This window comes from Puccinia triticina, chromosome 1A, assembly GCF_026914185.1.
Source record: "Puccinia triticina chromosome 1A, complete sequence".
NCBI classification, from domain to species: Eukaryota; Fungi; Basidiomycota; class Pucciniomycetes; order Pucciniales; family Pucciniaceae; genus Puccinia; species Puccinia triticina.
Window position 1 is genome coordinate 5,883,335 of NC_070558.1, and position 25,535 is coordinate 5,908,869.

At 55.2% G+C, this 25,535-nt stretch overlaps 6 protein-coding genes across 6 annotated transcripts; 3 read left to right on the top strand and 3 right to left on the bottom strand.

Annotated features, from left to right (window-relative positions):
* Positions 1–1,228: 1,228 nt before the first annotated feature.
* On the bottom strand, positions 1,229–8,699 carry PtA15_1A657 (uncharacterized protein; the record flags this gene model as incomplete). The annotated part of the gene is made up of 11 exons (XM_053165707.1): positions 1,229–1,316; positions 1,379–3,098; positions 3,155–3,560; positions 3,663–3,965; positions 4,255–4,576; positions 4,775–6,444; positions 6,511–7,320; positions 7,398–7,802; positions 8,011–8,157; positions 8,233–8,584; positions 8,656–8,699. 11 exons carry the CDS (start codon positions 8,697–8,699, stop codon positions 1,229–1,231), a joined length of 6,267 nt encoding a protein of 2,088 aa, XP_053016872.1.
* Positions 8,700–8,932: 233 nt separating this feature from the next.
* Positions 8,933–10,308, top strand: PtA15_1A658 (uncharacterized protein; the record flags this gene model as incomplete). The annotated part of the gene is made up of 7 exons (XM_053165708.1): positions 8,933–9,101; positions 9,183–9,188; positions 9,285–9,354; positions 9,441–9,579; positions 9,659–9,736; positions 9,832–10,083; positions 10,141–10,308. The coding sequence occupies 7 exons, from the start codon at positions 8,933–8,935 to the stop codon at positions 10,306–10,308; spliced, it is 882 nt and encodes a 293-aa protein (XP_053016873.1).
* Positions 10,309–10,944: 636 nt separating this feature from the next.
* Positions 10,945–13,048, bottom strand: PtA15_1A659 (uncharacterized protein; the record flags this gene model as incomplete). The annotated part of the gene is made up of 7 exons (XM_053165709.1): positions 10,945–11,445; positions 11,524–11,694; positions 11,760–12,055; positions 12,131–12,359; positions 12,438–12,508; positions 12,588–12,700; positions 12,780–13,048. The coding sequence occupies 7 exons, from the start codon at positions 13,046–13,048 to the stop codon at positions 10,945–10,947; spliced, it is 1,650 nt and encodes a 549-aa protein (XP_053016874.1).
* Positions 13,049–13,886: 838 nt separating this feature from the next.
* On the bottom strand, positions 13,887–16,241 carry PtA15_1A660 (uncharacterized protein; the record flags this gene model as incomplete). The annotated part of the gene is made up of 8 exons (XM_053165711.1): positions 13,887–14,053; positions 14,127–14,238; positions 14,311–14,735; positions 14,800–14,911; positions 14,984–15,515; positions 15,584–15,605; positions 15,696–15,809; positions 16,103–16,241. 8 exons carry the CDS (start codon positions 16,239–16,241, stop codon positions 13,887–13,889), a joined length of 1,623 nt encoding a protein of 540 aa, XP_053016875.1.
* A 4,453-nt stretch (positions 16,242–20,694) lies between these two features.
* Positions 20,695–21,749, top strand: PtA15_1A661 (uncharacterized protein; the record flags this gene model as incomplete). Its single annotated transcript, XM_053165712.1, has 3 exons — positions 20,695–21,000; positions 21,075–21,317; positions 21,444–21,749. 3 exons carry the CDS (start codon positions 20,695–20,697, stop codon positions 21,747–21,749), a joined length of 855 nt encoding a protein of 284 aa, XP_053016876.1.
* A 1,396-nt stretch (positions 21,750–23,145) lies between these two features.
* On the top strand, positions 23,146–23,916 carry PtA15_1A662 (uncharacterized protein; the record flags this gene model as incomplete). Its single annotated transcript, XM_053165713.1, has 1 exon — positions 23,146–23,916. One exon carries the CDS (start codon positions 23,146–23,148, stop codon positions 23,914–23,916), a length of 771 nt encoding a protein of 256 aa, XP_053016877.1.
* Between the last annotated feature and the right edge of the window lie 1,619 nt (positions 23,917–25,535).

The following is a 25,535-nucleotide window of genomic DNA, read 5'->3' on the forward strand; positions in this document are numbered from 1 at the left end:
AACACATTGGTGAGTGGGGGGAGCGTGAAGAAACACCCCAAACGGTGACGGCACATGGCTCACCACTAGCGGTATGGAGATCAGAGGCTGGAGATTCTGTGATCTTGTTGGCGGTGCAGTCAACGGCCTCGTGCTGGTCTGGAAGGTGGGCCGGGCGATGGACGGAGGGGGTTGGGGGGTCAGCTGAGGGTTTTTTATTTGGGGGGGGGCAGGCTCACCGATTGCGTCAAAAAAGAAAAAGTTTGGCGGTGGGGTGGCTGGCTGGCTGGCAGGGTTGTGGGTGGGTCCGGTCGGGCGGGGAGGGGGGATTTTGTTGGGGGGCATTGTTGCTGGAGGGGGGGGGGGGGCGGGGGAATGGGACGGATGAAGGTGGAAGAAGGGGGAATAATTGGAAGGTTTGGAAGGTCCGGTGGCGGAGGTGGACTGGCATGTTTGGTGGATATTCTGGCTGCCAGACCTGCAAGCTTTCCTGGCCTTGCTGTACCTGTCATCAAACAGCCTCATCTGGAACTAGACCAGACCTATCACTTGATCAAAACTTGCCAAGCTTAGCTTGGTGGGTCTTGTTATCTGACAGCAGAAGGGCAGAGTTTTGCACCTCCATCATCCCCTTCACCATCCAGCAAAAGGGTTTCACAGCCACTTTTGAGCCTTTCAACGTTCTTTGACTTCAATTTGTTAGAACAATTTCCTCTGCTAAACAAGGACAACAGGGTCATTGATGTTGATGCAATCAATACCAACCCTGACAAGGATTCAACCTGGAACCCCCAAGACCTCATGCGCTGATTTGCTTGAAACTGTCATGGTTTCTTTATCTATATAAATACTTAAAAATTTCCTTCATAAGCTTAAACATTTCACGTATAAGCAATCCATCCATTTTATGGTTTTACCAAAAACAAAAACAATGAGGTGCCAGCTGGCGCGCACTTCTTCAGAAATGGCGCCCACAACCATGCTGGCTGCAGCATTTCCCCTGCATCCAAGGGCGATTTCCTCAGCCACCGTTCCGCCAACTGGCTCCCAGGTGGAGCAGCCCCGCCCTGGCCCCCAGGCCGCCTCGCCCCCGACCCAAACACACCCAAGCACACCCTGCATATCCACACACAAAGACAACAACCAAGCATCGGAAAAGAGTACAACAACAACAACAGCAGCCGGGAGAGAGAGGACGGGTATGGCGGGTATGGATGGCAGAGAAAGCGGGGAAGGGGGGGGGGGGCGGTTATTCCTCGACGGGCTCGACGACCCTGTACCCCAGGTCCGGGCGAGCCCGGCCGTCGGCGCGCGCGCCCGGGACGCCGCGCCACCATCTACACACAGACAGGGTCAGCCAGAGCGTGGGAGGGTCGGGGAACAGAGAAGAGGACTCAACTGTCTGCCGTACGCTTTCCAGATCCAGATTCCGCCGGCGGCCGCCGCCGCAAGAAGCGCACCGGCGGCGACGGCGAGGACGAGCACGCGGGCGATGCGGGTCCAGAGGGAGGGCAGGTACGGGACGAGGACGTGGTCGAGGACGAGGACGCCGCCGACGCTGCTCCAGGGCTCGCCCCGTTCCTCGACGATCGCGGGGGAAGTCCTGCCGGAGCGGAGGACGGCGGAGGCGTGGGAGGAGCCGTCGGAGGCGCGGGCGCCCCTGATCCCGACCACCCAGCGGCCGCCGCCCGTCCGCTCCTTCCCCCCGTCCCCATCGTCTCCATAGGCGTCCGAGGAGAGCGGGGCGGCGCGGAAGAAGACGGCGCCGAACGGGCTCGGCCCGCCTTCCTCGCGACTCAGCAGGGTGGGGTACACGGCGCCGTCGGCGAGGATGAGCGGCGCAGGGCCTTGGTCGACGGGCGCGGGGGCCGGCGGGCCCGGACGGGGGACGGGGATGAGGTGTTGTTGGACGAGGGCGGTGAGTCTTTGAGGGTGTTCGAGGAAGTAGGTGAGGTTGATCTTGGTGAACGCGGCGTCGGAGGGACACAGGACGGTGAACGCCCTCCTGCCCTTGGTACCATGATGGGTGGTGTTGAGGATCCAGTCGAAGTTGGTCTTCTGGAGGAGCTCGAGCATGGTCGCGGCTTTGGCGCCCAGGAGCAGCTTGCGCAGGTCGATGGGCACCGAGGGGGGGAGGAGGACCTGGTCGACGAGGAGGAGGTTCCCGTTAGCGGTGAGGGAGTCGGCGGGGCTGAGGACGCGAGCGTCGCGGAGGTCGCCGTTGAGTGGGATCCCGGCGAGGGTGGGCCCGTGGAGGGAGACGTTGCGGGCGTCGGGCTTGCTCAGGAAGAGCTCCGCGCCGGCGGGCTCGAGGGTCGGGTAGCGGCGGCTGGCGCCCAGGGCCAGCTCGGCCAGATAGACCGGCTCGGCCACGCCGTGGTAGCGCAGCACCCGGCCAAGCTCGGCCTTGGAGCGCTCCAGCAGCAGATAGTCCATCACGAGCCCCAGCCGGCCGAAGGCCCGGTTGGTCGGCATCATGTAGGTCAGCTCGGCCGTCCCGCGCAGCGCGTCCTCGAGCTTGGCCGAGAAGATCGAGGCGACACCCGTGGAGACGCGGATGTCGGAGAGGGCGACTTGGAGCAGGTCGGCCGGAGGGGCGACGATCTGGGAGAGGATGTAGATGGCCGTGTTGCCGACCTGGACCGGGTCCCCGCCGAGGACATTGGCGCCGCCGAAGCCGACGATCGCCGTCGTCTTGTTCTTCTTCTGGTCGCTGCTCGGCTCGTCGTGGGAGACAGAGACGGGCATGCGCTGCTTGGCGTGCGAGGCCGGGGCGGCGAAGGCGAGCTCGGTGGGGAGCATCATCCCGTCGCGCAGATCGGCGGGCAGATAGGTGCCTTCGAGGACGTGGTAGCGGAGCGACTTGCGGAGACTCTCGGTGTCGTTCGTGTCCAGCCGGCCGAACGAGGCGGAGGCGGAGGCGAGGGCGTCGTCGCGGACGGCCAGGATGGTGTAGTTGCTCGGGGCCCGGTTGGTGAGGTATGTGCTGCTCAGGTTGGCCTGGCGGAACAGACTAACAAACTTGGTGCAGTTGAGCGCCAGGAGGTATTTTTCGGCGGTCAGTTGGAGCGGGTTGTCGCCGCTGGAAATGAGCAAGTTGGGGACGATGTGCAGGACGCCTGTGCGGGAAAGTGATCAGTAGCAGCGACTCGGGCTAAGATATTTTTGGACTGACCGTTGCTGGCCAGGATGTCCTGTTCGACGACCTCTGAGCCGTTGATCGAGAGACGATCGGAGTCGGGCGAGCGGCCGATGGCGAGGGCTTTCCCGTCGAGGGTGAGGAGGGAGGAAGCATGGCGGAGGCGGTGAGCGTAGCCGACGCCCTCGGGGCGGAGGACGTTGTCGGCGGCGGCCTGGCGGAAGAGTTTGGCGGCGTCGTCGGCGCTGAAGGAGGAGCGGAGATAGGCGCGCTCGACGGGGCTGAGGGCGTCCCAGGCGGCGTTGACGGGGGCGAAGAGGGTGAGATGGGGCAGGAGGCTGAGCTGGGCGAGCAGGCGATCGGGCAGGATGGCGAGATAGGAGCTCAGATCGGGGGTCGCCCGGAGCAGCTCCTGGAGCGAGGGCGGGGGACTGAGGACCGCCTGGATGGGGACGAGGGTGGCGTTGGGGGCGGTGCGGAAGGCGGCGGGGGGCGGGAGGGCGATGCCGGCGAGTCCGCGGGCGTCGACGCCGATGTAGCGGACCTGGTCGCGGAGGGCGATTCGCAGTTTCTGGGGCTGGTGGCCGAGCAGGAGCTTGTGCTGGCCGTCGGGCGACTGGGGGAAGAGCAGGGTGTCGAGCAGCTCGGGCGGCTGCTGGCTTGTTTTGGGCTCGGGCAGGGATGCGTTGAGGAGATGGTAGAGCAGCGTCTGTCGGAGTGCGAGGTGGACGTTGTCCTGTGCGGCGAGCAGGCTGCTGAGTGCGGGGGCGTTGGCGATGGCCTGGTTGGTGGGTGCGAAGAGGGTGGCTGTTGGGAGCTGGTTGAGGGTGGGGACGAGTCTGGCGATCTGGATTAGATGGAGGAGGGAGGAGTGTTCGGGGGAGCGGGCGAGCAGGTCGATGAGCGTGGGGCGGCTGGGGATGCTGAGGATGGTCTGCTGGGCTGCGATGCTGGTGGAGGCGAGCAGCAGCAGCAGGATTGCGAGTAGGACCATCGTTGGATGGATGGATGGTGGTTCGTGGATGGATGGATGGATGTTTCGAGGAAAACAAGGGGATTGCTATTGATACATTCCCCGGGACACTCCCCCGGGGGAAAACACACAAACACAACAACAACTACAGATCGCTGGGAACATCATCGTACTCGATGGTCTGCTCATCGGGCACACAGAACGAGTCGAAGCTGAACCGGTCGTCGCTCTTCGCGGGCTCAGAAGAGTCCGGCAGCCGGCTGGTAGACTGCAGCTGGACGGGCGGAGCGGGGGGAGGGGGAGAGCGGGGGCGGCCGAGCCTGCGCCTGACGACGGAGAGCGGCTGGGACATCATCAGGATGCTGGCCCGGTAGAAGCTCGCCATGCTCTTGTCCGGCGAACAGGCGTCCTCGAGCCGCGACGACGACGAGCCCTCGACCAGGAAGTCGCGGTCGACCGAGTTCTCCGACGCGATCTCCTCCGAACTGCTCCCGCCCTTCCGCTTCTTCTTCTTCCTCCGCTTCCTCTTCTTCTTCTTCTTGTCCCCGCCATCGCCAGCCCCAGCCTCAGGCGAGGAGCCCGAGCTGGAAGTGTCCGACTCCGACGCTTCCAGATCAAACCTAAGAGCACCTCTCTCAGCATCCCCCATCCACTTCGATTTCGAGAGAGAGAGAGAAACCTACAGCCCAGTCTTCAGCGCCCATTCGTTGCCCCGCACGGCCTCCTTCTGCTTGCCCTTCCCAGCCGCCGCGACCCTCGTCTTCTTGGGGCCCCTGGCAGGCCCGGGCGGGTCCTGGGCCCGCGCCTTGCCGGCCGCCGCGCCGCGTCGTCTGCGGCGCTCGTCGTCCGACTCGTCGTCGGCGCTGTCGGCGGCAATCGTCCGCTTGGCGCGCGCCTCGAGCCCGGCCTCGTCAGCGAGCGCCGGCCGGCGTCTGGCGCGGGGCATCTGGGTGGTGGGGAGGGGCGCGACGAACGCGTCGCCGTTCGAGTACTCGCTCGGGCTCAGCGGCGGCGCCGCCGGGGGCCTGTTCTGGGCGCGCGCACGGACCAGCAGCGGCGACTGCTGCTCGTCGCCTGCGTCCGCGAACCGGGCCCGGCCCAGCAGCCGCTTCGTCCCCGCCGCGGGCTCGCCCGATGGGCCACGGGGCGTCACCGGCGCCTCCTCCCGTCGTCGCACCGGCACGTCCGCCTGGAACGGCGCAGGCTCGGCCACCGCGCTCTTGAACCCCGCCAGCCGCCGGAAACCACTCGACTGGCCGTCTGCCCGGGTCGAGTCGGCGAGACGCTGCTGCTGCTGTGCAGAAGACGTAGATACCACCGGGGGCGAGCGAGCGACGATCGGAGGCGGCGGTAACAGGGCTGCCGGCTTAGAAGAAGTCCTCGTCGAAGGAATGAACGCGTCGACCTCCGGGAGCTCGTCGTCCATCGAAGAAGGGGCTGCGAGGACTTGGCTCGATCCGCGGATACCAACCCCACCCGCCGAAGGACTCGACAAGAGTCGGGGGGAACTGGGCACAACAGGCGGCACCGAACTTTCCTCTGCGCACGGAGTCCAGCGACGGGCCACAGAGCGCGGCCCGCCGGAGCAGAACCGGAACGGCTTCTGGGCCCCAGTGCCCCTTGCCTCGACGGGCCACCAGAGAAGCTTAGAGGACTCGAGCCCGGCCACCTGGCGGTCCCTCCACTGCTCGTAGCACGCCTCGTCGTCCACGAACGCCGCGCATCGGCCCATCAGCCGCGCGTATGTCTGCGACGGCAGGATGTTCCGCGCCATCCGCTTGCTGGGCGGGACGGCGTCGAGCCGCGAGCCGAGCTCGCTCTTGGTCGCCAGAGACTCGATCCGCACGTCCGTCGGGTCGATCGGCGCCGGCACGGAGGAGATGTTTCGGGCCCAGTGGCGCGCCAGTTCGGCGGCCTGGGCGTCCGTCAACAGGGCCGCCTCCGCCCGCTGGCGTAGCCCTTCGGCCTTCGACTTCGGGCCCACCGCGTAGTCCTTCGCACTCACGAAGCCATACACCCCGCCCGCGGGAATGTCCTCGACACCGGGCCGCTTGCGCTTCGTAGCCTTTTCCTTCTTCTTGCGCCCGGAGGGAGGGGCGGCCGCCAGCTCGACCTGCTCGGCTATGTAGGGCTGCACATCCAGCTCCTTGTCCACCGGCGTCGGGCGGACCTCCTCCGGGACGAGCCGCTCGCAGTCCTCGTAGAGCTCCAGCACCTTTTTCGAGAGCAGCGCATTCTGCACGTGTTGGTATTGGTCCTGCGCCTTCTCCCAGTTCTTGTCCTCTCGCCCCTCAGCAATCAGCACGATCACCTTGCCATCCTCATTCCGTCCAGTCCGTCCAAGACGTTGCAACTATATAATCAATCCGGTTACTATGTAGCAGTAATCAAGATCGGCCAGAGAGAGAGAGAGGCATACCATTCTGAGAGGGCTTTTCTGAGCCTCATAACAAATGATAAAATCCAGAGCGCCGATATCCAATCCTTCCTCGCCGATCGAGGTGGCCACCAAGACGTTGAACTCGTTATTCTTGAACCTTTGGATGGTCTCGTTCTGAGTTTTCTGGTTCATGCCGCGGTTCCCGCGGACGTCGTTAGACTGGCCGACGAACGCAGACGCCTTGATGAGCGGGCGTTCCTGGTTGAGGTAGTTGACGATGTCGGTGACCATGTCCCGGAAATGACAAAAGATCATCACGCGGGACGATTTGCCCTGCTCTTGAGCCTCGACAAAGAACTCGAGCACCAGCGCCTTCATCTTCTCCATCTTGGGATGCGGCACGAAGCCCGCCGATTGGGTGAGCTCGCGGATCTCGCTCATCAGCGACTTGTAGCCCATTTGACTGCACACGCCGGCCGCGCATCTACCCGATTCCTCCTTGAGTTCCTGCATCTTCTCGAACGCCAGTGTAATCGAGTATTCGAGCAACTTGGCCATCGCCGTCGCCATCTTGGACAGCACAGCGAGGTTCGGGCGCAGATAGCTCTTCTCCTTGGGGATATGCATCTGCGCAGCGGTGATCGAGAAGGCATGGATGTAGGCCGGCTCTTTGGAGCCGTGGAACAGCGAGCCGCATTGCTTGATCAGCGGCAGCATCAGCGTTCCCCATTTGTCGCGGATCGAAGCGAGCTCTGGGGTCAGTGAAATCTTCTCGAGGACGATTTCTTTGTTTTTCGTGTAGGGCACGATGTCCATCGACTCTTCGGTTCGGACCTCGATATGCCCAATCTGAACAAGAAGGAGGAAACGTTAGATGTGCTGTGACATGCGCGATAAGCTTGACTCACATGTAAGTTATCGATCACTGCCTGTACACGCTCGGGATCACTTCCAGGCGTGGCAGTCAATGCCAAGACTCTGAAGTGAGGATTGAATCTCATCAAGAGCTTGACCACGATACAATACGCGTAGGCGCCGGTGGCACGGTGGGCCTCGTCGACGACCAAGCAGATGATATCCTCCGGGCGCAAGCTGCCGCGCCTCAGATCGTTGGCGACCGTCTGGGGCGTCGCAAAGATCACCCGCTTCTCGCGCCAGGCTATCGCCCTCTTGGCCGCCGACGTCGTCCCCGTGAGGGACACGCAGTCAACCGACGGGATCCCCGCGATAGAGTGGCATGCTTCGATCTGGTGTTTTTCAACATCCAACTCGTCACTCCTCGCGATATCTCCAAGCAACATATCAATCTCACCTGTTGTTGTACCAATGGTCTAGTGGGGGCAAGAAAGATGACTTTCCCGCGAGGGTACCAGCGGTAAAAGCTGTTTTTTTTTTTTTTTTGACACAAAGGGATATGTGAGTGGTCCGAGTTTAGATGTGGAAGCTCAAGAGAGAGTGTATGAGTAGGGAAAGGGTCTCGCACTTAAGCATTACGACGGCAGCGATGAATGTTTTCCCTAAGCCTGTTGGCAGACTTACCAGGCAGTTATTGTAGAGTGCTCTGGCGACGATATCGTACTGGTACTTGCGCTTGGGCTTGTTGATGCTGTAGATCCAGGTCTTGATGGCCTCGGGGTCAGATTCGAGCTTCATGGGCACGGGCTTCTGCGCGGTTTCCAGGAGCGCCTTGGCCAGCAGATCCGTGTCCGAGTCCAGCTCCTCCTCGTCGACCATCTCCTCGTCATCGTCCTCGGCGGGCGCGAACCTGGACTTCTTCTTGCGCTTCTGCTTGCCGTCCTGGAGGATGTCGGGGAGCACCTTGATCGCGCTGAGGGTGTCCCATTTCTTGACCTTCTTGACTTGGGGCTCCTGCTGTGTTGCTCTGGGCACGGGCGGCTGGTACTGCGAGCTAGTGGATTGTTTGCTGGCCCGGGTGGGCTTGGCGGGCACTTGGCTGGCGCCGAAGATGGTGGTCTGCGTGTACTTCTTCTGCGTCAAGCAGCTGCTGGGTCCGGCGGTAGGCCGGGTGGGCGGTGGAGGGGCGGATGTGGCGGCACTGACAACTGCATCGAATGCGGCGGCGTCGATGTCGTCGTCGAAGCAGTCGTCCGAGCTGCTTGCCAGTACCACTGCGGGCTGGCGGGAGGGTGGCGGGACGGAGGTGGCGGCGGCGGCAGTGAGGACAGCATCGAAGGCAGCCTCGTCGATATCATCGTCGAAGAAGTCATCGAGATCGGACATGGTGGCTGTTGGGATGGTAGGAGGACATGAACCGTGGAGAGATGGAATAGTTGGTTGCGGGTGAGGATATGCTGGGGTCACGGATATCGAGATATCCGGATATGTATCCCTTTCTTCCCGGGGAGCCCCGAGGCAGACCCCCGTGATCGAGGGTAGCACCCCTTTCCCCTCCTGGCGAAGAGAGTTGCCCACTTCGTGACTTCCACTTCCTCGGATCAGGATGGCCGAGCAGACTAGTGCAGCGAACGGCATCGTGCCGACGATCTTGGATCCCGCGACGTGTGCCAAGAAAGGACTCTGCACGGTGGCCCAAGGCCGGGCAGTCGAGACCCACCAACTCTACTTCGAGCTCCATGGGGCCCTCGATGGCGCCCAGAAACTGCTCTTCGGTTCGTCCATTCTCCTCTGGAAAACCACTCCACCAGCGCCGCTCTGTTTCTGACACGCCCTGTTGACTGCCTTCTCCTCAGTCATGGGTAAGCCCTCATGAAGCAAATTCGAAATTGCTCAGAGGATTCACCCATCCAAGTTTGTAGGTCTCAATAATTCATGTTCTGGCTGGGTGAATCAAGTGAAGCATTTCTCGCGCAAGCCCGACCATTCCGTGCTAGTCTTTGACAACCGGGGCGTGGGGAACAGCGAGTGAGTTTCCGCAGCCGTCTGGGTCTGACTGTCCACAAAAAAAAAAGAGAGGAAGATTGGGCTGATTATCTGTCGGGTGTCTGCAGTGCGGGTCCGCTTGGGATCTACAAGACCTCAGAGATGGCCAAGGACACAGTCGACTTGATGGAGTATCTGGGATGGACCGCCGACCGCTCGGTGCATCTGTTTGGGGTCTCCATGGGCGGGATGATCTCTCAAGAACTGGTGCACCTCTATCCCTCACCGTCCAGCAGTCTCCTTCCCCGCCCATGCTCATCTTGGTGGGATACCCTCTCTTCGCTAGTGCTTGTTGGTCCCCAAACGCTTCAAGTCCGTCAGCTTCATCAGCACCAAGGCTGGCAACAAGTTCGACCTTCCTCCTGTAAGAAACTTTTATTTTCCATTTACTATAGGGGGAAGCTTGAAAGCGAGTCGCTCACTGTCGGAACTTCTTCCTTGTTTTGATAAACGCAAAAGCTGAGCGGACTGTACAAGCTGACCCGATTATTGTCGCGGACGGTGACGGAAGAGCAGAGCATCGAGATGCTGATGACCATGTTATTCCCAGCGGAGTTCCTAGCCCAGCCGACGGAGGGAGGGGGCACGAAGCGAGAAGAGATATACGAGTCGCTCTTGCAGCGTATACGGAGGACGCGAAAGCAGCCGGCGGCGGGCGTGGCCGGCCAGCTGAGTGCCGCGCTAAGCCACTCCTGCCCCGCCGCCTCGCTGGCCCGCATCGCCCGCGACCTCGCCCCCGCCAAGATCCTCGTCCTCGTCGGCGACCAGGACCAGCTCATCGAGCCTGCCAGGAGCATCGAGCTCCACAAAGACCTCCCGGGCTCCGAGTACCTCCTCATCCCGGGCGCCGGCCATGCGATCTGCTCCCAGCTTCCTGAGCAGTCTAACGCCATCCTCGAACGCGTCATCGACGAAGGCAATCGGGCCTTCTCCTAACCGCCATCCCCTATCTCAAAGCGTCCGCTGTGTATCTTATGGTGTATAAACAATCGGACTTCCCTTTTTTTGTTCACAATCGTATTACAATGTCTCATCAAGCATTTTAAATTTCTCGCTCATCGCTGTAGGAGTGTCAACCCTGTGTGTCTAGTAGACAGTGTAGGAACAATCCCAGAAAACATGTGTATCTCTTGTTGAACTCATAGGCTGCAAGCACTTGTTTGTTGGCCCATTCTCTGAGTCCTGCGCCGGAGAAGGATTTCCGGTGCGATGATGATCCATCCAAAAGTGTACCCCCCAAGCCAATCGAGAAAATGAACCCCAACCAAAACTACAACAGGGAGAAACAAGCTCACTCCTCCCACACACACACGCAACCCCCTCCCCTATCACACATGAGGAGACTTGAATCGAAGGTTCAGGGATGGATGCGCCGCACAGAGATAAATGAATCCTGATAATTCACAATGGATTAGTTGCTCAATGAACTATGGGCATATTTCGGTACAACAAGATATTGCGTCTAGAACAATGTAAAACGAGACAAGTGATCTAGGTAGAGAATGAACTTATGTACGTAAATCATACATGCAAATATTTTTTTTTTTTTGTGGAAAGCGATATTTCTAGAGATCAAATGTCTACCGGATGGCCAGCAAGAATGCAGACCAATCCGGCGAGAGAAGCGATGCCCCCGGTGAGGAAGAAGGGGGCCCGCGGGGACCAGTCCGAAAGGATGCCGCCGAAAGATCCGAGCAAGATTCCGAGCCCGCCGGCCAACGAGTACACGCCGGCGATGGCGCCACTGATGTCCTGCAACGGTGGTGGGCGATCCGATGGGAGAGGATGCGGGATGAGCGGGGTGGATTCGGACTGGCGGGCGATGGCGGACTCGGAATGGAAGATCTGCCATCGACAGCTGGCACACAGGCTCAGAGACACCACGATCCCCGTGATCTGCGACAGGCCGAGCAAGATACAGGTCGGCCAGACTAGGAAATAATTCGGCCGTGGGAGCAGGCCGAATGCGAGGAAGCCCAGGGCACTCAGGATATTCGAGACGGCCAGGATTCTGGGCTGCGGGTAGACCGATGCCATCCATCCCACCACGGGAGAAAGTAGAAGGGCCGACAGCTGGTGCGGGCAACCAAAGTGGACTATCATTAGTAGGGCTTATTTGTGATAAGAACACCAGAGCAAGCATCAACCAACCTGAACAGTTCCTGTGAGCGCACTGGCCAATGCAAACGCAGCATGACAGCCTTTTTTCACTTCGTCAGCTGGCGCGTCTGGTCTATCGAGTTGGCATTGTCCTGTTGATATGTAGTATTGATTTACAAACACCGGGATGTATCCGGTGACGCCAATAGTCGTTGCCCGTGCCTGGAAGAGAGCAAGGATTGGTCTTAATAATGATGATTAGGAGCAAAACCGACAAGCGGGCTTACTGCAAACCCAGCAGCGTAAGCTACGATCAAATGGCGATGTTGCTTAATCAATTTGAACCCCAAGGTGAGCGCTTGGATAGATGTTTTCCAATGAGTTGACGGGTTCGACGAAGGAATCTTTATCGGCCACACATTTTCTCCTCGTCGACAGAGACCGAAGACCATCAAGATGCTAGTGAGAAAGGCGATGGTGGATGCAACATAGAATGACGCTCTGACGCCCGATTCGAGAGCTTCGCGGACAGGAGAGTGGCTCCAGCTGGCGAAATACGAGGGCAATCGGAGGAGAAAAAACACTGCAATTGTTCCGGACGGCCAAAAAAAAAAAGGTTAAGCGGGAGTAAGAAGGGATGAATGAGGACTTGACGGACCTCCGAACAAAGCGCCCAAGCCGCTGGTGAAGCCTATCAATCCCGACAGACGGGATGAACGCTGACTGACGATTAACGAGCGTTTCTTGATCCTGGATATCAGATTTCCCCGCTCATCGGCGCTGTTTGCAGATTCCTCGCAAGCCGCAGGGATCGGGGGCGGCAGACGGGCGGCTGTCATCGAGGCCAGAATCGTGCTGAGCATCGTCGTCAGTGCCGCAAACCCGATCTACAGAGCCTACACATCGATGAGAAAGATTCAAGACCCCTCAAAGGACTCGAATCGCGTTCATTTGCTTCGACTGACCGAGAGAATGACGCGGCATAGAAACAATTGGTATTCGAATCGTGACTGGATGTATATTGATAAAGATATTGCTGCACCAGGAAAAATCAATATTCGTGAATGCATCTATGAAAGACTGGCGTTGGGGAGCGGGACCCGAAGTCTGCATACCGACGGCCAGATGTCCGATCACAGTGACTGTGCGATAACCATAAATATCAGCCAATCGCCCCCAAACGAGAACTGCAGGAAGCGCGACAAGCTCGTCCAACAAGATGAGCGCGCTTTCAAATCATCAGACCGGAGTCAGCAAGAGAACCGAGGGGGGTATTGTGATTAGAAGAAGAAGTATAGGGTACCAACCCATTGGTTCGGCCGATCCGGTCGGCGGGTAAATGGATGACCGCGGTCAAGACGAAGCTCGTCGAGGCGCTGATGAAGACCAGGGAGGAGACCGAGACAAACGAGGAGGCGAGGTAGGCGAGCACGTTGAGCGGCTTGACATCCTGGGCCAGGCCTAAGCTTCGGAACAGCTTCGAGTCTTCCCGGCGGGTTCCGGGTGAGGGCGTCATTGCTGGCGATCTTGTTGGTTGGTGGCCGGCCAGATCCCTGGGATCCTCCGCTGGGCGCATGAAGCCCGGCTACGTCATTGCATAGCACCACTCCCACCGGATAGCTGCCGGATATACCATGAACTCTCCGGTTCACATCGCAACACAGAATCAAGATTCAAAACTATGTCTTCTCAAAAGGGGCTGTCATTCACCAGAGAATATAAATCTTCCGAAGAAATCACCGAATCTCCTTTTGTAAACCTTCTTCCCAAATAATCCATGAGCGAAATAAAAACCAATAGGAAAACAACTCTGATCAAGTTGATGAGTCTTCATGAGTATAGGCCAAAGGATCCCATTAGAGAGGAAAATATGTTACAACAATCTTTTCAGGTCAGCAAAGCACACTTGAATGCCCCCGGACGGCATGCTCCGCTTCATTTGAATCCCTTGTTCACAGAGGGGACAAAAGTGTGCCCGCAAACACGGCTATATGTTTTCTCATGGGGTTGATGTGCCTCAATTTGGAGAGGGATTTATATCCAAAAGAGGGCTGGCCTATGGGCTAAATGACAAGGCGGAAAATGGTCGCTGTGAAGCTGGGAGAAAGCTCAATGTTCAACCACTCAATATTGAGAAGGACGACTGCATGGCACAGGTCATTCAGCGCTGTTCGGTGGACACTCTCTAATCTCGACAGTGATTGTGAGATACAGTTGGTAAAACGGTGTTTCTGACGAGTGAAAGTGTGCAGCATAAAATTGTCCAGGATATATGCAGGGAAAGAAAGACTATACAAATGCGAAACTGGAAAGAGTGATAAAACTTTCGCCTAGTTACATGGTAGGGTACATAGTGCGAAGCTCAACGGATCAGGAAAGAGACCGGGCAGGTGAAGGGAAATAGAAGAAAGTCTCTATTTCTTCTGGAAGGCCGACTGTTGGAAGGCTGGGGCGAGCGAGGGCATGATGGGTTGCATGACCTGGCCGAAGTTCTGGGGAAAGATGCTGGTAGAGCTGAACGCCGAAGAGGTGGAGGTTCTCTGATAGAGCTGCTGGAGCGACGAGCTAAGAGTCGTCAAGGCTGTAAAATAGCAAACGGATCAGTATGGAGTTTGAACTTCTAACAGATGGTGGTAAGACGACATGGTACTTACGGGAAGCGATTTGGATGAAGGTGTTCCCACCGAAGGTGGATTGCAACGAGCTGACAAAGTTGGTAAACTGACTGATGGTGCTCGATGCAATGCTGCCGAATTGGCCAGGGTCCTGGATCAAGAGGAAAAAGGATAAACACGCAGCCCTCAGAAAGAAGAGATGCTTCGTTGGACAGCTGCTCACTTTGAAGCAAGTGCCACAGTCGTTGGCTTGGCTCAAGGCGGCCTGGAAGGACTGGGCGAGTTGCTGGCATCGCTGGAAGGCGACGTCCCGAGTGAGTTGCCCGGCGGCAAGTTGGGATTGGAAGCCGCCGATGAGCCCGTTGAGGCTTTGGAAGCTGGAGCTGACCGAAGAGACGCTGGAGCTTTGCTGGGTGGATGAGAAGCTGCTACCGCCGGCCGCGAACCCACCAATACCTCCAGCTTGGAAGCTGTTGCTGTCCGATTGTTGGTTGAAGCTGTTGGCGCTGAACTGCTGGACGAGCGAGGGCATGATTCCTTGGAAGACAGGGCCAAAGTTCTGGGGGATAAGGCTGCTGGTGCTGATCGCTGAGGAGGCGGAGGTTCGCTGAAAGAACTGCTGGAAGGACGAGGTGAGACCCACCAAGGCTGCGCGCGCAAACAGGAGGGTCAGTGTGGAGTTCATTTGGCAGGTACACTGGTGAGTGCTCACGAGAAGCGATTTGGCTGAAGGCGTTTCCACCAAAGCTGGTTTGTAGCGAGCTCACGAAGTTGGTGAACTGGCTCAAGGTGCTGGAGGCGATGCTGCCGAATTGGCCAGGGTCCTGGATCAAGAGGAAAAAGGATAAACACGCAGCCCTCAGAAAAAAGAGATGCTTCGTTGGACAGCTGCTTACGCTGAAGCAATTACCACAGTTGTTGGCTTGGCTTAAGACGGCCTGGAAGGACTGGGCGAGTTGCTGGCATCGCTGGAAGGCGACGTCCCGAGTGAGTTGCCCGGCGGCAAGCTGGGATTGGAAGCCACCGATGAGCCCGTTGAGGCTTTGGAAGCTGGAGCTGACCGACGAGACGCTCGAGCTCTGCTGGCTGGATGAGAAGCTGCTGCCGCCGGCCCCGAACCCACCAATACCTCCAGCTTGGAAGCTGTTGGCATTGGCGCTGTTGGCGCTCAAGGCATTGTAGCCACCGCCTTGGAAGTTGCCGAAACCGGCGCCACCACCGAAAACAGGATCAACACCACCGGCGAAAGCGAGGCCATTTCCGAGACCGCTGTTGTAAGCGGAGCCCGAGTTGTGGCTGTTGGCGGAATTGATTGTGTCAGAGCTGCTCATGCTGCTGCCCCATGGGGTAGAGGACGCTTGCGAGGCACGGGTCCGATCAGCACTGGCCGCGTCTTGGGAGTATTGGGCGAAGCCACGAGGAGCGTGACTGTCGCGGAGCAAGCAAGCGTCAGTAAAAGTCAAGCAGCTCGGCACTGGTCCACAGGCACCACTCACCTGGCGGGGGTAGCAAAGGCAGCTGCAGCAGACAGAAGAAGAACAGCACAGGGCGTTAGCTTTAGAGGCAGCGAAAGGCTTCAGGAAAAAGCTGGCAAGCTTGGGGACGTACAGGCAGCTAAAAGGCAAGCAACGTAAACAGTGGACAACATGGCGGCGGGTCTGAGTGTTTTTTCTGGTTGAAAGGAAAGACTGTTGGAGGGAAAGTATTCAGGTGTGGTAGGTGCTATATACAAAGTGGTGGATGGTGAAGGGTGGGGCAACTCTGCAGCAGCGAAAGGCAGCTGTTTTTATAGACCTTTCTGGCGGTCCAAGGAGTCACTCTCTGGACTCCGGTTGGCGGCGCTTCGCCATCCATGAAGCTGCTCTCGGGGGACCGCAGGGAGCGACCAAAGATTTGCGGTTCCTCCTGGTTTAGGCACGCAGCAATTGACGAGCCCTCATCATGGTTGGCAATGCTGATCCGACAGGCCGTCCGACCCTACAGCCGCAAAGGACCACGGAATGAGAACAACGAACCAGTTTCCGCGAAGTTTTGCTCCCGCTCATAGCCCTGTTGGGAGATGAGTGCCCCCTGCCCACCTGACGGAGGGAAGCCACAGTTCGATGGTCCGATGGTGTAGTCCCTGGAAGACGGGAAAGCTTTTCGCTTTTCCATCTCCCTCCTCGTCTCAGGAGGACTAGGGGAAAACGCGGCGCAAACGCCGCGCGATCAGTGATAGGAAAAGGGGTAAGGGTATGGATGAGAGCAACTGGGGTCAATTTGGCTCCAGGATGATCCTTGGGCCCCCGAAGAAATAAATTATATAACATAGCATTGAAGGCCCATATTGTATATACATGTGCAAAGAATCCTGATCTCTGGTTCACTCAATCTTGTGCTGGTGAGTTGTGCACCTCCTGATCACGTCAAGGTTAAAAACATTGGTTTTTGAATTGGTCTGTGTTGGCTGTGTGACAATCCCTATTGAGAGAGTGGTGATGGATGTTACCTGGGAGAGGGCAACATACAGTTGGCCATGGCTGAAAACAGAGTATGGGAGGTACACCATGACCTTTGCGCAAGTGATTGGCCCTGGGACTTGTTGATTGTGAGCAGAAATGCTATTGCAACCAGGAATTGGAACCAACTGAACAATACACCATTAGGGGCATTAGCTTTGTGGATAAGTTTGATCTTGGGGATGGTGCACATAGAGCTGACATGCAATCTGGCAAGTATGCTGCACTTGAACCCACCGGGGGCAATCTCATCTATCAATAGTCTGGTCCCGCTCCCAGGTCAAGGTTGTGGAGCAGGATTATGAGTATGGCAAACTTGATTTGGAGGGTTGATTCTGGCAGGCCGGGGATCAAGAACATACACCAGGAAAAATTAATGATCACTTGTCTGCAGGTGACACAGCAAAGTGCAAAGGGGCCTTTTTACTATTTCATGTCACTTGTAGGCAAGTGATCATTGTTTTTTCCTGGTGATGTGGGAGACTTCTTCTGTCACTGCTTCCTCTTCATTGATCCCATTCATATTGGTGGCCATGGCGTCAATTGCGAGGAATTCAACAAATCTCCCGGGCAGGCACCGGGAACAAACATCATTGATGGTTGAGCAACACCAAAATCACACGTGAGCCATAGTATTTGATGTTGTTGGCTCAATCTCAGGAGTGCAGAGGTGAACTGGGGTACACGGTGGTTATAAAATGATTGGGAACAGCTGTCTCAGTCAGGCTTGCATATACGTCTCCAAAGTCAAGTGTCTGGGGGGTATGATATTTGTGCTGCCTGGTACTGTTTCCAATTGTCAGTAGCCAGCGGTAGAATGAAGCATTCAGCTCTGTCAGTGCAGAGTCTGAACCACCACTCAGCCTCAAGTTCTTGGTCAAGGAGAACTTGATAACATGGGCCCATAGAGATGAGGTGATCATGAAGGCTGCCTCCAGGTCAAAGATAGTCCCGTTGCGCACAACCAAGAGTGTCTGTTGGAAATCCCCCCCTCCCAAATATGACTAACTTGCCACCAAAAGGTTGGCCGTCTTGCATAAGATCTTGAAGAAAGCGGTCTCTGCAACCACATCAACAGCATGTCAGTGTTGCATTGAAACCTTGTCTCATGTGATCACACCTGCCTCTTTCAATACCTCAGCGCATTGAGATCAAAGGGCAAACATGAAGGTGCTGGTTGAGTAGATTACTATTGGAAATTTGAGCCGGGAGTGGACAGTGGAGCCATTGACTGACATGAGGGAAACAGCATCTGAGGATGAAACCACTACTGCGGGGATTCACATGGCTTTCAGGGAATGGATAATAGTATTCATTGTGTAGGTTTTGCCACACCCACCGGGCTCATCCACATATAGCATGCTGGCAGAATTTGCTTCCGCCAAATGCACAGCTAAGTCAACAATGATCTGTTTTTTATGGTTCAGGGTTTGGCACATTTTTTGGAATAGGTCCGCACACTCCGCTTACCAGAGATCTTCTTCATGCATAGTGCTTTCAATAAGTCCCCCTCCCCAGCGGCGGGGGTATGGAGTCCAACACCGGCAAGAGCTTTTCCACTCTTCTGAGGCTTCCTTGCCATTAGGTAGTAGCAGAGCAAGATGTGAAGTTGATCTGAGGGGTTTTCAACCCGGTAGACCATTTGGAGTTGGTGCGGCAGGTCATCCAAGAGCTCAACAGCAATGTGGTTGAAAAATTCTTGAGGGTTTGAGAGTGGGCTGTGGATAAGTAGGATGCAGAAAAAATGATGTAGGGCTTTGCCTGTCTGCCAGCCTGCGGTTTTGTGCCAGCATTGGCAGCAATGCAAGTCTGAGGACCTCTGCTGTTTTCCAGTAAGTGTCATAGGTCCCTCCGTTGATTGTGTCCATGTCTTTGAAGCTAGTGATACCTTGTCAGTGTAACAGTAGAAGACAAAGGTAATATTTCTGGCCTTTATTGACAGTGGGAAAATATACCGGGCCCATCCTTTTTGTGTCTTTTCCTTGCTTCAAACCTGTTGATACCTTTGACGCGGAATGTTGCAGGACCTTGTGATGGATTTGCCTGCTTGCCCGGAAGGCTTCCTCTTGGGCATAAAAATTACACCTGCTTTCCAAGGTCTGGGAATCATCTTGGGCAAGCGGTTACATGTACATATTACTTGGGGATTGTTCCGCTGGGCACAATTCCAAGGAAGATTCCTCCAAGCAGTTAAAAATGGTAACTGCTTTCCGGGGGGGCTTTCCAAACAGGTACACCTTTGTACTTGGCGGGATGGATTTTCTTCCATTCCCCCAATGACTTGTACCTGCTTGTTGAGGAAGATTTCTTAGCAAGCAGGTGCAAGGTCCTTGGACAGGAGGAATCCTCCCGGGAGAGTGGGGATCCGCTTGCCAGGGATGATTCCAACAAAGATTCCTCCCCAGCAAGCAGTGAAAAGACCTGCTTGCCGGAGCAGCCTCCTCCTTGGCAATGTTCTCGCCGTTGAGGACACCTTTCCAGAGAGCAGCTACCCAGCACCTGCTTGCCAAGCAGGATTTTATCTGCTAAGCTGCGTTGTATGCACCGGCACGCCGGTGAAGAATCATGCTCGGTCGCTTGGCTCTGAGGGCTGGTGTCTATAATGTATGGGCTCATCCCGGCTCTCTGGCCAGGGACAGTTGAAACTACGTGGTGTCAGACGCTTCGTGAATGATATTCCGCATAAGGTGGTGCATGTGTTTCCTTTGGGGAAAAGCGCCGGGCTGGGATCGGCAGCCCGTGACTAAGTGCGAGCAAATGAGCGGACTCGCGGTCACTACCCAGATTGGAAGTCTTGGGGCTGATCGTGGCATGACTTCATCGGAGATGACCCCATGTTACAATTCTGTGGGAGGACCGGGATACAGTAGCTGCGAGGACTTTCTGATTAGCTTAAATAGGGCTCTTCTTTTCATCACAGAATGCCCCTAGTCTGCTAAGGCTGCAGCGCATCAGCGTAAGCCTTCCTAGCCATCAAAATTTGTTTGTGCGCATTGGTGTCTGAACCCAGAGCATCAGCTCAGCCCCAAACTTCTTCGAGCACCAGCCCTCGAGGGGCCGAGCATCAGCTCTACCCCGCCCCGCGGCTTCGCCGCAAAATTGCTGCTCCAACGGAGTGGGCGGCTTCGCCGCAAAATTCCTGCTCCTACTGAGTGGGCGGCTCCGCCGCCAAACGCGGCTTCGCCGCGACCCAACTTGCGGCCCCAAGGGGCCAGGTTCTTGAAGAAACAGCAAGAGTAAATGCCAAAACCGAAGAATTCATCCTCCGTACTTGGTCCAGAGCTGAGCAAGGCCTTCCCTATGATTCGATCTTAATCCCAGGCAATCGTCTACGCTTTCAACGGTGCCCTGGCCGTGTTTGTATTAAAGGGGTTCACTTTGCGCCAACATGCTTGCTAATTTTGACTAGGATCGGTCACTCATGCACACTTTCAGCAAAGGTTATTCGTGCCAGTGTTGCTGAAGCCGTGGAGGGGGGCTGCCCACCAAGCATCAACACTTTCTGTTACTGAGAATAGCTGCCAAGGTCAATTTTAATAAGGCTTGGCTACTGCTTTTGCCAACAGCACTACGTCAACCCCCCTACACATCAAAACCCCAGTGTGACATCAACAGGGGCAACCTTGATCTGTTGGAAGCTTTCGGCTGCGGGTACGGGTGCGAGGTGCCAACTTCAACCAAGTTCCGTGAGGGGAAGCAAGGGCGAATGAGCGAGGTCCACTGCCTCGAGAATTCCGTTGTGACTGTAAAAGCAACGAGTTTTAATACAAACTCAGCTCAAACCGGTTACCATCCGCACCGAGCTGTAACACTGGGCTAGATGCTTACAAGGGGAAAGGGAACAGTTTCTATGCATGTCCGTTGTTGCTAGTTGGCAACCGTCTTCGGTGGCAGCGGTTTCTTAAAACAAGTTCCAAGAAGTCAAGTTCCTCCCTGCCTTGTTTTAACAGTTGTCCACCCTTTCAGAGACCTCTTGATCCAACCATCCGCCTTAACCCCAATCTTCATTACGTATAGACACCCATATCTACCGGATTATAACTAGTTTCTGTTGGAGCTGTTTTTTTTTTTTTTTTTTTTCCTTTTTGTGAAGCAGTGCCGTTCTTAACATGGCGCAAATTGAAGACGCCGGGCCGGAGCTGATACAGTCAATGAAGCCGGAGACACCCGTACACATGATGCGGCCGATGGACTCGCCGGGCCCTCCGACAATCAAGCCGATCTGTCGCTGGACGGAGCAGGACGACCTGACTTTGATCGCCGTGCTCAAGGCTGAACTGCAGAGAAATCCGACGCCTGCTAATGGTTTCAGGGGCTCCACTTGGCCCACTGCCGCTCAGGCACTTGCCGGCTCCGAGGTGAAAACGGGCTCGAAAGCTAAAGACCCGACCGGCTGTCGCAGTCGTTACTCTTCAGTAGGTCTCTCTGCTTCTTCCCATCCGCCATCTTGTCAACTGACATCAGCATTCTCTATTTCTCCTAAACAAAGCTTAAACGCAGTTACCTTGAGCTCAAGCATCTTCGTAGTATGGCCGAAGCCCGATGGGACGAGCACGTCAAACGGGTCATCCTCCCGGAAGAGATATGGGCGAGCTTCCTGGCCAACTCGAGTGAGAAGGGGAAGAGCCTGTACCGATGGCGTCAGAAGCGGTTTCCGTTATACAACCAGGTCAGCGATCTGATTGATGGACATCTGCCGGTGGCCGACGGACCCAAGCAGGCTGGAGACGCCGTGCGCTCGGCCTCGAGAGGCTCAAGCACGGACCAAGAAAGCCCGCCGAACGACTCCTATGACCCGCTTCTCTGGCAGGCGGAGAGGCCCGAGATAGAAGAGGAGGAGGAAGAGGATGAGATCCAGGAGCACCCCCAGCTCGCCCGACCGATTCTCTCCGCCCCGCCCTCTGCCAAGCGCCGTCGGATAACCCACGAGGACATGTTCCTCAAGCATCTCAAAGAAATCGGCGACAATCTCAAGAGCAGACCCAGTCTAAGGGTTGAGGCTATCAGGTTGCTCCAGCTCGACGGCCAGCTGTCCGAACCTGAGCTCCTCAAGGCGATCGATTACTTGGGTCCACTCGAACATGCCGAAACTTACATTGCTCTCGAGCCTCGACTTCGGACCACTTGGATCAGGACTAAATTAGGAGATGTCCGACCCCTCTAGGACCTTCAATAAACATCCTTCCCGTCAATTTCTGTTTGTTCCAGTTCAGTTTTTCCCCTTTTGTTAGTGCTCTCGTTGTCTCACCTAGCACAAAACCAAGAATGGTTGTGCTCAGGTTTTCTTTAAATCTGTCCAAAGTCGAGATGAAACATGGACAGTTTGCTTTGTTTGTTTTTTGGTGCAAATAAAGACGGATAACAATCAATAGACAGTTTTGTTTTGTTTTCCAGATATAAAAAATGTAGATTCAGTTGCAGCACAGATTTGTTTTTTCTTCTCCCTTTTTCTCCCGCAGTTTTTCTCTATACCCTCACCCTAATAATCTTACTCATAGCTCACCCCACACAAAATGTATTGTCTACGCATGTCTCTATGGTCGTTCTTCTGCATAAACTTCACCCCGCAATCAACAACAAAATGTCAATCTAGAAAACTCAATAGCTGACCCAGACCCTTTTTTTTTGGCAATGCTAACAAAGAGAGCTGAATATCCAGCTATTTCTGGCCATCAGATCAACACACATACTGCGGTTTAGTCACCTGCTGAATGCCAGCTTTGTTTGTACAGTGAAATGGGATTTTTGATAAATATGTAAATGCGGACCAATCACTCAACTGCTCCACTTTCCAGCCCTCTCAAAGCTGTTTGGCATTAAGTGGAGGACTTCCTGTTGATCTGGAAGTTCTCCCAGATCTGCAGTTCTAGAATCCCGAGTTCTGGTGCGGCTGCCCCATGGACCCCCCAGAAATATATATTTACGGCCTAGGTCTGGATTTGGAAGGGGTTTACTGATGGACGCCATCGGAAGTGCTCTAAGCTCCAAAGCTTCGTGTCTCGCAGGCATATCCGAACCCAATCATGTGAGGATAAGCGCATGTAGTCTTCAGGCACAAGATTTAATGAAGATAAAGATAAACACGGCTGGTCATTGGCCAATGGTTGTCCATTGCTATCAGGCTCTCTATGGGCGCTGCCGAAAGTAGCAAATCAGGGCCATCTGTCTATCAACTCAGCTGTTTGTTACTCGGGAAAATCAGAGAAGCAGACACAGCATCATTAAGCGATAGGACACATGATCTGGCAGATAAGCTACAATGCCCATGCATTGATTAACTTGAGGATTCGAATACTTTTTGCGGAAAGTCGACAGGGAGCCAAGGGGGGTCTTTTCCGAGCCAAAGGGGGTCCAAAAGGTGTCTGGCTCAGCCGTTGCCAAGGCAACCACTCTCTTCTCCAACCACCAACTCACACTTCAAGACTCGAACCTCCCTGACAGAGGGAGACAAGAACGCCCATCAACCCGAGTTCATACCAAAAAAAACCAAGTCAAGCTCACTTTCAACCGGGAAATATCATCAAGAAAGAACAAACGTGTCAATCAACCTATACTCAGCCATGTCTTCCTCAACAAATACCCCTATCCCAATACCTAGTTCGTCCGCATCACAAAAGCTCAGCTCACCTTCAACACAGACAACCGATAAAGATAACGAACTGAAGGCCTGGCTAGCACTCAATCCGAGTCGACCGTTTCCAATTGACCGTCTTCCAGAGATGCTGATTCTTCACATCTTCAGCTCACTCGACTTGCCCGACCTAGCATCGATAGCCGCGACGGGAGACGGCCTATTGACGAGTCTGTCGAAGGACGCGGTGCTCCATCGGACGAGGCTGCGCTCCGTAGGCCCGCAATGCATCTCGCCGCACCTCAAGCGTCGCCCGAACATCCTCGAGCTGGCCAAGTCAGGCAAAATGAAAGGCCTCAACCTGGAGTCGAAAATCCAGCGCGGCTGTTATCTCTCCTCGCCGAACTCGGTCCGACTGCTCGAGAACTCCCACAGGGTCGAGCGGCTGATGATCCGCGAGAAACTCAACAGACTCCTCAGCCGGCGGCCCTCCTCCAGATCCAGCCTCCTGCCCCTCAACCTCATCGACAAAGAGCTCCTCTTCTGCTCCAACATCCTCGCCCCCGTCCTCCGTCGTCTCAAGCGCCAACAAGCCAAGGATCTCCTCGCTCGCAAACTCAGGTATTCGGCTGCCGAGGTCGGCCACTTTACTCTCAGCCAGACTGGCCACTTCGGCACCCTCTTAATCGAAGACTCTCCTCACACCAACAGATATCCATCCAGCCCGTCATCCCCTCTCTCAATACATGCTAGCTCTTAACAACAGACCATCGCATCCATCTCTCAAAAAACGGACCCGGTAAAATTGATCGTTATCCCATCAGTACGCGTCTTATAGCTTCAATCATACACTTTATCTTGCCTTTTTTTTCTCAAACAACATAAAATAAACACGCAGATACAATAGCACTTGTGATCTCCTTCCAGCATACACGTACATGCCATGCACGAAATACTCATTGTCTAACTCACCTCTTCCTCCTCCACACACAAAACCTGCTTGCTGCTTGGGCATTTCAACATTCATACATATATCTTTGTTCAGTATTATAAGTGTTCTCTGTGAGTGTACTCTGTTCAACACCCTTTAAATTAGTCATTTCTCCTCGCAGTGCTTGCCTTGTTTTAATATAGTTTACTTCACTTCTCCTGTTTCTTCCTCTTGGGCCTTGGGTACAATCATCAATACCGTCAAATTCAAGAGAACGCAATGTGTGCTCAACTCACTGCCATGAATGAGTCACTGATTGTTTCTTGATTTGGCCAATCTGGCTGATGGTCTACAAACCCTTCACCTATCAGAGGAGTTTCACCACAGAAATCTGTCCATGTAGCCACAGATTTGACATTTCAAACTTACAGGGCCATCCAGGCGGGATTGTCAATTGGAGGCAGCTATTCAACAGTTGAAATGCATGACAGGCAGTTTGAACTAGCACAAAGTAAGCTGTTGAACAATTTAAATGGATGGTGGATATGTTGAAAGAAAAATGGGTAGGTACTTTGTCAGCCTTAGAGTCAGTGAAGCTGACCTAAAGTGATCTGCCTTTATCATTATTTCAACCTCATCTCTCTTGTATCTTTTTACATTTAAGGTTTAGCTTTGTTTTGACTTCAGATTCTGCTTTCCCATGCAATTTCAAACCAAGTGTCTACTGGCCACTTTCCAATAGCTCAACTCCTTCATAGAGCTCCTTGTTTGTGATGAGCATGCGCAGCAGCACCCTGCACTGCCAGCATATTTGGCTGAGATGAAGTCATTCCAGTTTAACTGGGATGCACTCAACCAATTTAAAATGGGTTGATCTCATCGGGGGTACCTTGGATTTATATTTCATTGGTTGAGATGAACCAAGTTTAAATTGGTTGAGTTCATCCCAGTTTAACTGGGATAACCTCAAACCAGCCAATTATACAGGCAGTGCTGTAGGGGCAACAGAGCGCTCCAATCACATGTACATATGTGATTCTGTCAGCCAACCTTTAAAAGTTTCAAAGTCAGGATCCCCCATGCAGCTGGAGGATACACAGACTTCAGACCACCAGAACCACACCCCAGATAACCCAGGACCACCACCAAAGAGGATACCACACTCCCAGTACACCTACCATCACAGGCGCCTAGGATATTGACAGCAAGTATACTATTTCTTTGAACCTTGCTTATCCAGAGTGAAATTGAAACTCTGTGTCTCTTGACTGTTTCTTCTTTATCTCTCTTCACCTCAAAACCACTCAAGATCAAGGTTACTCTGTTAATCCTAGACCTAGTCTAAAAATCAGAGCAGATCAGTTTACTATCCTGTGTCCCCCCACCGTTTCCTTGGTGCGTGCAGAGGCTGTAGCCCCTGTTGGTCTAGCACAGCTGTCCTCACAACT